This window comes from Alligator mississippiensis, chromosome 1 (genome assembly GCF_030867095.1).
Source record: "Alligator mississippiensis isolate rAllMis1 chromosome 1, rAllMis1, whole genome shotgun sequence".
Taxonomy (NCBI): Eukaryota; Metazoa; Chordata; order Crocodylia; family Alligatoridae; genus Alligator; species Alligator mississippiensis.
Genome location: NC_081824.1, coordinates 181,580,304 through 181,592,641, shown reverse-complemented (window position 1 = coordinate 181,592,641; position 12,338 = coordinate 181,580,304). Strand labels below are relative to the sequence as shown.

General features: G+C 48.1%; 1 protein-coding gene across 1 annotated transcript in view; it reads left to right on the top strand.

Moving 5' to 3' along the window:
• Positions 1 to 12,338, top strand: part of CAPN2 (calpain 2) — a 53,616-nt gene that overhangs the window by 9,870 nt on the left and 31,408 nt on the right. The window contains exons 3-5 of the mRNA XM_006276635.4: positions 6,667 to 6,785; positions 10,189 to 10,322; positions 12,021 to 12,189. Of these exons, the coding sequence (XP_006276697.1) occupies positions 6,667 to 6,785; positions 10,189 to 10,322; positions 12,021 to 12,189 (422 nt within the window). The remainder of the gene's footprint in view (positions 1 to 6,666; positions 6,786 to 10,188; positions 10,323 to 12,020; positions 12,190 to 12,338) is intronic.

Here is a 12,338-nt window from a genome sequence, read left to right as displayed (position 1 = left end):
CTGTCAGGCAGGGAGGTACTGCTCAGCAGGTAGACAAGGTGATAGGTCAACTGCACTTTGGTCACTTTGTACTGCTTTCCTGTGGAGTACAAGGAGGAACAATAGCATTTCACAGCAGTGTCATGAGACTTCAGTTTATGAGCCTAGAGGCTCTGCTGAAATAAATCAGCTGGGCTCAACAATACCAGGATCTGGCCCATTTACATTAATTAAAGCACTGTGAAGCCCCTGAATGCAAGGCTGTGCTGAATTCTGGAGTAGTGCTGTGAGAGTGAGGCTGCTGTGTTCAAATTTGGGTCATATTGCAGGTTGAGCAATTGAGAGGGAACATATGCCTCTGGACTGAAGTAACCACAAGCCTGGGATACAGAATCTGCCTTGAACTGTCTCAGCCCAGGTCAGCTGCACACAAAGGTGCCTACAGCAGCTATGCCTCAGCTCTTCGTTTTGCAGCCAGGGAGCCAGATGGTTTTATGCTCTTTGCCATCAGATGGACCTTACAAATTCTGTTTCTACCTGGGCAAAGTATTCTCATCACAAGCACGTGTCTGTCACTTGTGAACTAGGAGTCCATCTACACAGCAAAGTCATGGTGCAGTTGCCATGTGGGTAGGTACACCTGTGGTAGCATTGGCCTAGGTAGCCTTATAGCAGTGGTCCTGTGGTAGCCCAGACTTCAGTGCAGGTATACAAGTCTTGTGGCTAACCCACCCTGACATCAGTGCTGCAGCACCCTTACTGCTGTTGTTACCTGAACTATCCAGGTAAATCCAGCATGGGTAGACTTTCATTCTGCTCTGTCAACATGCCCTAAGTCCTGATAGAAGGCCTCCGATTGATGGGCTCTGGGGGTGGAAACCTCTGGAAAACTGGTGCAGCTTCCACATGCAACCCTTTTGACAAACCTCATTTGGTGGGCATTAGGGTATCCCTGATCCATTTGGGTTTGGGCCTCCCTGCTAATATGGCTGATCCTGGTAAATATAAAACAGTAGGTTTAGGTGATTTGGACATGAAGCAATTGTCTGGCTGTCACACAATGACTTCTGGTTGCTTGCACAACACATGAGACTTGTACTGGATGTTTGGAGGAGAAAGGCTCTGAATTCCATTGCCAAAGCTGGGATGTTTTCACTGTCTAGATGCTGCGCTTGATGTACAACTCTGGATTGCCGTGCAGGTGACCCCGCTAGGTATGAGGACACGATGGGTCCAAAGCCCTACAGGAAGGAAAGGAAATTCAGACTTTTTCTTTAAAAAATATTCAGGGGGGGCAATGACATCTCTTTTAGGAGGGGTTATTGGAAGGGGGTTACTCCCCACCATGTCCCCAAACAGTGTGTGTCTGGGGGGCGGGCAGAGACAGACAAGTAATGTTGGCAGTGGAGAGCACTCTACTGGTTTCAGTCTGTGTAGGGCAGCTCAGCTGTAATGAACCAGCCACTCCGGAGACAAAAGTTCACCCCCACCAGTTATTCTCCTGCTCACTGCCTTTGCCCCCATTCTCATGACTGGTAAGAAACTCTTTCACTGTGTGTTTGTATGATAAAAGGGATGATAGGCCGAAGTATCAGTGTAGCTGCCAATTGCCCCCTGGATTTTAGGGAGAGGTCTTCATATCCTTAAATCCTGTCTTTTCCCTCAGCCCATTTTCTCTTTGGACCAAAAATATTTTAATTCAATACTGTCACTTTTGGAGATTTCATAGAAAAGAGTAAGCCAGGGCCCCCACACACTCCCAATCGGACGGGTAAGAAAGCAAGCCTTGTGCAAAAACCAGTATCCTCCACGAGGAAAGAATCTCTGGGGACACGTTTCCAATTGTGTGTTTCCAGGCTCATGACAGTGTTTGCTTGGGGATTTCTGGGTAGAAAAACTGAAGGAGAAACAACGGCTGTTCTGTGCAGGTCAGCTGTGTGGGGGATGGCGTGGGGCTGCTCTGATCCCTGGCTGCAGTGCTGCACTCGTTGGCCTAAAGAGCTTGTTAAAAGGAGCCCTGCAGCTTTCCCCTCCACAGATAGGATTTTTCTCAGTAAGTGTCAAGTGCCCCATATAATAGGGACAGGAGGTAAGTGCCAAGTGCCCCCATATTATAGGGACAGTAACAAATGGCAGTTTAGCCTGTTAAAAAATGTACTTCAGACTTCCACTAACTTTTGGCCACTTCCTTTGACCTGTTCCATAACTCTGTGACATTCCAGAAGGCCTCTGTGGTTCTTGGGGCTACATTACTTTTATGATTTGCTATGTACTCTCCCACTAATAGATTTCATAGACATGAGGGCTGGAAGGGACCTCGGAAGATCATCGAGTCCAGCCCCTGGCCCCAGGGGCAAGAAGTCAGCTGGGGTCAAAGGGTCCCAACAAGATAAGCGTCCAGACGCTTCTTAAAGGAGTCCAGAGTAGGTGCTTGTACCACCTCTGGAGGAAGCCTATTCCAGGCCTTGGGAACAGTTAAAGAAGTTTTTCCTTATGTCCAACCTAAAACGGTCTTGGAGGAGTTTGTGACCGCTGGTCATTGTCGTCCCTCGGGGGCACTCTGGTGAACAGGTGTTCCCCCAGATCCTGATGCACGCTCCTTACGTACTTATAGGCTGCCACCAGGTCACCTCTGAGCCTGCACGTTTCCAGGCTGAAGAGTCCCATGGCTCTCAGCCTCTCTTTGTAAGTCCTATCCTCTTGTCCTCTGATCTAAGGGGTCTCCAAGGGCAGGTGCCATTTTGTGAAGGGAGCAGATGCAGCATGCTGCAGAGGAGATGAGTGCTTTGTGCTCTCTCATGGGAAATTCTTGTTCATTGTTGCTTAATCTGGAGTAAGTGTCATGCATACTAGGAGTGTAGAAAATCCCAGATGCTGGAGATGCTCCCTAGCAACTGTGCTGGCTCCACAGTTAAAGTGGCCTGTTTGTAAATGGCTTTTGGGAAGCTTTATTAGCATTTCAACCCCTTTCAGACTGGAAGTAGGTAAAGGAACTGGGTCCTGAGTCTGCAGAAGAATCTGAAAATTTTCATCCCTGTCTTGAGAGGCAGTGAGGAGCCTGGGACAAGTCTAGCCATGGTGAGATGTCACCAGGGAGAAATTGCATGAGAGGTAACAGGGAAACTACAAGGTCCCTGCATTCTTCATAAGGAAGCTCTTTGTGATACAAAAGTTCATTGGAAGGTAGCACTCAAGGTGGGTCAAAGTTAAAAAGACACAGTCACTCAGCCTTTGACTGCAGTGGAGGCGGGCAGCTGGCCATCGGACTGCCCTATCTGACATTGACTAACTCAATACTGTAACTGGCTCCTCTCATCGTGAGCCATGGACACCACAGTCATCTTGCCCTCCACACCTAAGGGCGCATCTACATGTGCAGTTAATGAGAAGCAATAAACTTCAGTGCATATTGTGCTGGAGTTTATTGCTCTTGGGCATGCTATTTAAACGTGCACCTGGGACCACAGCATGTTGAGCTGGGTCAGAGTAGCCCAGGCTGGTAGGGAAACCTGGAGGTCAGCCTGCCAGCTCAGGGCTGCTCCTCCCCAGCTCAACGTGCTGCAGATGGGCTGGCTGGGGCACCAGGGATCTTCAGTGTGGGGCGAGCCAGCAGGCAGCCCCCCCCACACTGGAGCACCCTCATGCCCCAGCCAGGCACATCAGTGTCTACACATGCACTGCTGTGGAGTAAAGAACTCCACAGCAATAAGGTATTTGTATTTACAGTTGCTTCAGAGTTTATTAGTTTACTCCTGCCTAATAGCATTGCACATGTAGATACTGAGACATTTACTTTGGTGTTAATTAGTTAACTCCACAGTAAACATCTTGTGTAGACATGCCCCTAGTTTGCAGGCCTCCTGCTAACCTCTGGGTGCAGAGCAGGACTACAAGTGCTACATATTCAGAGACGTAGAAATTAAAGCACACAAGTTAAGGGACTTGCCCAAGGTTCTAAAGCAAGGCAGTGGCCGAGCTGTCAATGGAAACTAGGAGTTCTGAGAGAGACTTTCTTGCTCTGATTACCTGATCCTTCCCTCAAAGATTGAAGGAAGAAACAAAAGTGAATATGAGAGGGGCAGTCAAAGGAGAAGATGGGGTGTTTTCTTAAGCCCTGGAGCAGTATTTCCTCTTGGGTGGTGCAGGATCACCAGGCTCTTTATTGTTCTTACCACCACATTAACAAACTGCTTAAAAGGTTTGTCACAGCACAGAGAGGTGATTTCTCCTTGGTCAAATCGGTGGCTTGTTTGCTAACATACCTTCAAAACAGGATGTAGTACTTGTTTCGATGCTGTCCTCTCCCTTGCCTCAGCCAGCAGGTGTGTGGCTCATCTGGATTGGAAAAGTACCATGTTGATTGTTAGGCCCCAGCGTCCAAACACAGCGTACTCTGGCTTGGTCCCAGAAAGAACAACCAGGAGTGTGACACTCAGAAACAGTGGCGGCTCTCAGTTCTTGGGTCTCAGTGTCTGGAGTGTTGGCCAGGAGCAAGAAAGCTTCAGTGAATTTTCAGAGGCAAATAAGGACTTTGTGATCAAAGGACTTCATTCATCAATGTTATTTAGGAGACTGCTGCTTATTGGAGTCATGCGAAAGTCAGTTCCGCAAGCTGATTTATACAGGAGCACAACAGTAGTCATTTATGAACCAGAGAGGAGGGAGAAAAACACATGTTTTTCTGTTTTATGTTTGCCCATGCAGTGAGACATGCATACTTACAGATTCTGCTTGTGTCTATCGCTGCCACCCTTTGGTTTACCCTATGTTGTTCCCTAACCTGAGTGTAGATGAACAATGAACACCAAGTTTTCCTTAAAATGCCTTTATACAGTTGGTCAGTACTGCCTGAAAAGCATCCTCTTTTTTGGTACAACTATTGAAATAGGTTTCATTCCTCACTAAATACATGGGAGGGTCCAACTAAATGGTGCTTTTGTACCTAGCACCCAGAGCTAAATGCCGCCCTCAGTTGGTAAATGCAGCACAGCAGCCTGGAACTGAATGGGCCGAGCTGTCTGAAGTACTCTTCTACCCCAAAAAGTGATGTCTCTAGATCAGATTTGAGACACACCTGCAGAATCTTCCAGTGCTGCTACCTGTGCTGTGGTTCACCAGAGCTGGCCATCAAGCACCTTTCACCAACATCAGTTCATAGAATCCTGGAAAATGAGGGTTGGAAGGGACCTCAGGAGGTCATCTAGTCCAGCCCCCTGCTCAAAGGAGGACCAGCCCCAGCTAGATCATTCCAGCCACGGCTTTGTCTAGCTGGGTCTTAATGTTGCTCTTACTTGGTTGTAGAGGCTGCTGGTGTGTATCCCTGCTGCAGCCTCACTTCAGGGATGAGTGAAGCGATCCCACAGCAGAAAGGTTGTACTTTTCTGTAAAGTGTATTGAATTCTGTGCCATGTATGGATACAAGGGGCTGTGCCTGTTAGCTATTACTTAGTGTTGCCATCATCACCATAGCAACACTTCTGTTTAAGCTACACAGCAAAATTTTCATCCCGTCCTAGGCCTTGACTTGGTTGCTTGTATGTGATTACCTGGTGATTAGCCTCAGTGATCTGCTCAGGCAAAGCATAGGATGAAGCAGGGGTGCAATCTCTTTGATGGATCAAATTCTTGCTTGACCTTTAAATCTCAAATAGATATTCTTTCACAGGACAGAAACTAAAGCAGGGGCGGGCAAAATACAGCCTGTGGGCTGGATTTGACCCAGCAAGCCATTCTATTCAGCCTGCGGGGCTCCTAAAAATTTAGAAAATTTATATTTATCTGCTCCTGGCTACCTGTCAAGGATGACAGGAACCAGGGGAAGTAGGACCCAGGGGGAGCCAGCAGCAGGACCCAGCAGCCCAGCCCCACCCCACCCCACCCCACCCCCAGCCATTTCCCTGGTTTTGTGCAAGCACCACGTGGCTCCTGGCTGCATCACTGGACTGTGGGAACACAGGCCCTGTGCTGGTACCCAGGGTCAGGAACGGGAGGGAAGGAGAGACAGTGTGTATGTGTTCATAGGGTGAGTCCCACATGTACACGTCACTATGCACATGCACCCACACCCCCCTTACACTGCCCTACATGCAGACCCCACACCCATACACCCTCACACAACCCAGCCACCTTCCCCGCCACACACAGCACCCCAGAAACCCCATACCCACCCACACCCCACATATCCACATACACACCCACACCCTCCCCCACACCCACATACCCACACACCCACAGCCCTTCACAAACCTATATCAACCTCCCCATGCCTCCCACCCTCCCACAATATACAAGAGTAAGACTTCATTTTAAGCTATTGTGCAATCACCTCTATCTACACTACACAAACACATGTAAATCAGGATAAAATGTTTTTTGAAATCAAATTAATGTTTTAAATATTCACTTTTTAGAATATAATTTGGTATTTTTCTGGTTCTGAGATGGCAAAATCCCTTACTGAAAGGAGTACTTCTGGTGGGCAAGCGGAGGGATTTCTGGTGGCAAAGGTCAGGGGTTAGGGGCGGAACTTCCAATCACAAGATGGCAACCAGGGGGCGGGGCACCTGTCAAGGGGCGGGGCTACCCATGCGGCCCTGGATAGCTTGCTAAAACTCAGTAAATGGCCCTCTGCCCAAAATAATTGCCCACCCCTGAACTAAAGTCTAATGCTTTCTGTTGTGTTCACAGGGGACTGCTGGCTCCTGGCAGCCATTGCATCTCTCACCCTGAATGAAGAGGTTCTCGCCCGAGTGGTTCCCAAAGATCAGAGCTTCCAGGACAAATATGCAGGAATCTTCCACTTCCAGGTACTTGGGAAAGCTTGACTTTGCCTTTTGCTGAAGGGTCAAATATTATAAGTTTGTGAGGTATGTGCATGCCTGTACCCACAGGCACACACACACACACACAGACACACACATATACACACCTGTGCATCCAATTAGATGAGATCATCTAGTGTGAATTGGCACATTGCCATTGAAGTCTAGGGAGTTGTGCTGATTTACATCAACTGAAGAACTGAATCCATGTACTTCAATATTTTGTAGTAATATTATACAGTTTATCATTTATTAATATAACACAATATGGTCTGTCATGGAGTGACTGCAGTCTCCACCAAGGGCTGTTCCCATCACCCTTACTTCATAACAGAAAAGAGAAACATTTTTGAATTCTTACTTGGCAGGATTCATCTAGGAGCCCACCCTGACTGACTCTGACCCTAATACCACCTTGACTAACCCTGTTTAATGAACTGTTATCTGTCTGGATGGTTAAAAAGAAGGGTGTAGGTCTCAGCTGAGCATGGGGAAGCAGGAATTTCATTCCTGAAGAAGTCAGATGTCCTGCTTCCTGACAAGAAAAGGAGTCCTGCTAGCCCAAAGGAGCTGAAGGGTGCTCTCTCCAACCCAAAAGATTTAACTAGCAGTATTTTTGCAGTGAGAATATACCAGATGCTAGCAAAGTTGACTGTGAGTGTCTCTACATGAGACGCTTTACTGCGCATTAGACTAATCTAATGCACAATAAAGCATCAATGCCTACACTTGTGCAACAATTACTGTGCAGTAGATTAGTTTAATGTGCCATTTTCTAGTACAGATAGATACAGGTACTAGAAAATGGCACATTCAACTAATGCACCGAAGCACACATGTAGATGCTGACCAGGATCAAATTGCTTCCGGTGAGCCCAAGCAGCAGGGGAGCATGGGTTAACCCTGCGCTTCACAGCTCAGAGCTTCTCCAGGGAGCTGTCCCCAGCTCCTGCCCCCCACCCCTTCAGAGCCCAGGCCTGACCTCCCCCTGTGCCCTCTGCCAACCCAGGACTGCCCCCAGTGCCCTCTGCCAGACTGGGGCTGGCACCTGAGGGAGCCTGGAGCTCCCCCTGGCTTCTGGAGGGGGACAGAGTAGGGCAGGAGCAGCCCTGAACTGAACTGCTGCCATAATAGGGAGCAGATTTGCTCCTGTTGCAGGCACACGTTCAGGTCCAGTCTAATGAGCCTGAATTTTCTATGCAGAAAATTCAGGCATATTAATTGCACTTGTAGACATGTCCTGCATCTTCTTCTAGAGGCACATGTTGCAACAAAGTACATTCATCACTAATTTTTGTTAGGATCATCTGTCAACCAACTAGAAACCAGAGTTGCTCAGATGTTCTCACACCAGGGCAAAAGTTTTTTTCTGTGTCAGGTTAATTGTGTTGGAAAGAATCATGGGGATAGGGCAGAATGAGGGCAGTCAGTCTTGGGGTCCTAAGTACTGTGGTGCTTCTGAATGCTTAGTCAAGGTCTGTCTGTTATTAGTTACAATTCAGGCGATAATCAAACTTGATTTATCATTGGTAGTAACAGAGGCATCACATGGCTTCTAAGGTGAAAAACTACAAACGTATGGCCAACCAGTTTCTAAAGATTAAAGTATAAAGGATCCAGAAGTTCAGATGCTGACAGACTCTGAACTTTCCAAACTCCCTGGGCCTTTATCTTATCTCTCTTCCACTGTTATAAGCTAAAAGTAGCTCAGGTAAAATCAGTGGGATCACACTGGCATAAAACTGGAGATGGTCTCTCCGGTTCGCAAAGCTGGGTTACTCATCTGACAAAAACACACCTTCCAGGACATCCTCCTATCACTGGATCCAGAAGGACCAGGAGAGCAGCTTCTTGTTCACCATTTTGGCACTAGCAAATCTACCTGCCCAGAAAAACTCACTTGTGGGGCTTCTCTAAACCTTCTTGAACTTTCAAAAGGTCCTGTTCCAGTTCAGATTGCCACTTGAATGAACAATCAGCTTGATTTTTAAATGCATTCAAAGAAGTTGCCTCATCCCAAACACAAACTTCAGTGAAGGCATCAGCAACCTTAAAATCCATGCTGCAGGTGCTAAGTTAAACCAGGTATACAGTAATACCATATTTATTAAAATCTAAAATGAGGTTCCTTTCGCTCCCCCCTTCCCCCCAGCATGGGGGGATCCCCGCATCTTAGATTTGAGTACAAGCCAGGTAAGAAGCTGCTACAGCTCCGGATGGGGCCAGAGTGGCTCATGTCACAGGTAGGGGATGTGTGGAGAGGAGGAAGCATGCTGGAAGGGGGCACAGTGCAGGGAGGGGTGCACAGTGCAGGGGGGAGCACATGATGCCAGGAGGACCACAGGGAAGGGGGTGCCAAGTGTGGAGGAAGCTCAGGGGAAGAGGCACACAGTGCAGGAGGAAGGGACGTGTGGTATGGTGGGGAGGCACTGGGGAAAGGGTGCATGGTGTAGGAGAGAATATGTAGAACGAGCTCGGGTTGTGGATGAAGGGACACATGGAGCAAGGGGAGTACGGGGAAAAAACACAGGGGAAGAGATACAGGGAAAGGGAGGGTGGTAGAAGATTGTGGGGGAAGGGGAGCGTGGAGCGAGGGGAGTGTGGGGTGGGCACACAATGCAGGGGGACACACAGAGCAGGGAGGATTGCAGGGAAGGGTCATGTGGAGCACAAGGGGAGCTGCTTTGGCTCCAGCCCTGACCCTGACTGGGACTGGAGTTTGGAGCTGGAGCCACTGCTACTGCCTGGTCCAGCCAAGTGCTCCCATGCCCCTGGTAAAGAGAGAGCCAGAGCAGCTGTAAAGGTAAGGTGGGGAGGCAAGCAGCAGAGGAGGACAAGTGTCAGGAGGGGGAAACACTGGGAGCAGGCAAGTGGCAAGTGGGGGACAAAAGGCCTGGGTCAGGCTGCCTGCCACCCACCTGCTGCTTTCCCTGCCCCTACTTTCCCTGCAGAAGTGGTAAGGGGATGAATTTAAGACAACCCCCAGTAACTGGATTCTAGACATGGAAAACAAATTTATAATTTTCCATGTCTAGAATCTAAAACCCGGGGAGTCATCTTAAATTCAGGGTCGTCTTGGGTTTGGATGAATCCAGTTAAGTGTTTAGCATTTATGTAGCTTGTTACATGTTCTAAGTGATGCAGAAACATCCAAGCAAAACTGTTGCAATGCAGGTTCCTATGATGTAGAAGACTGAGAAAAAAAGTATCTAAGGTGATCTTTAGACAGACAGAGAGAAAAGAGACAAAACCAGGCAAGTGTAAGAGAATGCAGGTGCTGACAGGGGACTCAGTTGCTTTGGCCAGTCAGGGCATGGCTATACAATCCAAGTATAGCCCTGGAGTCAAAGCCAGTGTCCTTTACAATCTCTTTCTCTTTCTTTTTCAGTTCTGGCAGTTTGGGGAGTGGGTGGATGTTGTGATTGATGACAGGCTGCCCACCAAAAATGGAGAGCTGCTCTTTGTTCATTCAGCAGAGGGGAGCGAGTTCTGGAGCGCCCTCCTGGAGAAGGCCTACGCCAAGTAAGTAAAGGGCAAGGAAAGGGCTGGTTTTTTAAAAAGCCTCATGCCTAAGCTGAAGATCTGATAGAGGATCTGGAACCACATGAGGAAAGTGTCAGTCTAAACTCATGGTTCCCAATCTCCTTAGCCTCAAGGCAACCCTTGGAAAACGCCAGCTCTTACTTGTTTTTCCACCAGATTTTCACTTGTTTTTTGACAGAGCAGATTTTTTTGCTGCAAAGAACTTAAAAAGACCACAACAGGTCAGCATGGTTTTAATATTATGAATCCCCATTTGAAATGTCCTGCCAGGGGGCATCTCACCCTGGTAGAGAATCACTGATCTAAACAGTCTGTTAAAGCTTCTCAGGAACTCATCGCTGACTGCTTCATCTGAGTTTATAATACACATTTGTTGACAGATTCTGCAAGCTAGAAGTGATAGCACTGATGTGTCCACTCTTCAATCAGGAAGAATTGGTTCTCATTTTGTCTGGGAGTCTAGGGCATGAAAAAAAATACTGATAATGACCAAATCTTAGAGTCAGTATCGATGCCAAAATGAATAAGGGCCGCCAATGTGAGGACGCGGTAAGCAAGGCTAACCATACCTTGTCGTGCATCCATAGATGCATCACGAGCAGGTCCAAGGATGTGATCCTCCCCCTCTATGTGACCTTGGTCAGGCTGTAGTTGGAGTACTGCATCCAGTTCTGGGCGCCGCACTTCAGGAGGAATGAGGCCAGCATCAAGAGGGTCCAGAGGAGGGCCACCTGCATGATCAGGAGGCAGCAGGGCAGGCCCTACAAGGAGAGGCTAAGGGACCTGAACCTGTTCGGCCTCCACAAGAGAAGGCTGAGAGGAGATCTAGTGGCTGTCTATAAACTTACCAGGGGGGACCAGAGGGGATTGGGTGAGACCCTGTTCCCCTGAGCACCTCCCAGAGTAACAAGGAGCAACGGCCACAAGTTGATTGAGTTTCAGGCTAGACATCAGGAGGCGCTACTTCACTCTCAGGGCAGCTAGGATCTGGAACCAACTTCCAAGGGAAGTGGTGCTGGCTCTTACCATAGGCGTCTTTAAAAGAACGCTTGTTAACTACCTAGCTGGGGTCATTTGAGCTTAAACTTAGTAGGGGTCACAAGAGCCCTGTATTCATTCCTGCCCAGGGCAGGGGGTCAGACTAAATGATCTGCTCAGGTCCCCTCCAACCCTACTTCTATGAATCTATGAAATCCCAGCCAAGCTTCCTTGTTATCTTGATAACCTGAGGGGAGAGTGCAGTATTTCAGTCTGTGATACAGAGGCCCAAGACTGAATTTTCCAATCTCTGGAATCATTCTAGGTAGCAAAGGGAACTGTACTCTCTATGTGCAGGACTAGATCCTTGACTTCAATAAGCTGAAAAACAAGCTCGGTCTTTAAAGGAGTCGGAAGCTTGTTTTGGGCCTAGAAGCCAGGAGTTTTGTTTAAACGTTTCATGTTTAAACAAAACATATGAACTCATGTAACTAGTATACAGCATGCCGGGCCTCAGGTTGGGCTTTCAGTCTCGACATCATAGGATAGGCAGATATGGAAGCAGTAGTTACCCAGCAGATACAAACTACCATAGTTTTGCTACAGCTGGTGGTGCTATGACAAGTTCACACCAGCCAAAGATCTGCATCAAAGAGAAGAAAAGTGAGATGAACAAATCTCTTGTTCTCTTTTGTGCAGGGTGAATGGATCGTATGAAGCTCTCTCAGGAGGAGCCACCACTGAAGGCTTTGAGGACTTCACAGGTGGAATTGCAGAGTGGTACGAGCTGCAGAAGGCACCCCCCAACCTGTTCAAAATCATCCAGAAAGCTCTTCAAAAAGGCTCTCTCCTTGGATGCTCCATTGACGTGAGTCAGTCCCACTTCCTACCAGACTGTTAAGGTCCCTTGCAGCAGGGCTCAGCAGGGAACAGAGGGCGTGCTGGTGTGGCCAGGCACTGCACAATACTATCAATTTTCTACTTCTTATGCTATCTCACCAAGGCCAGTTCGGTTCT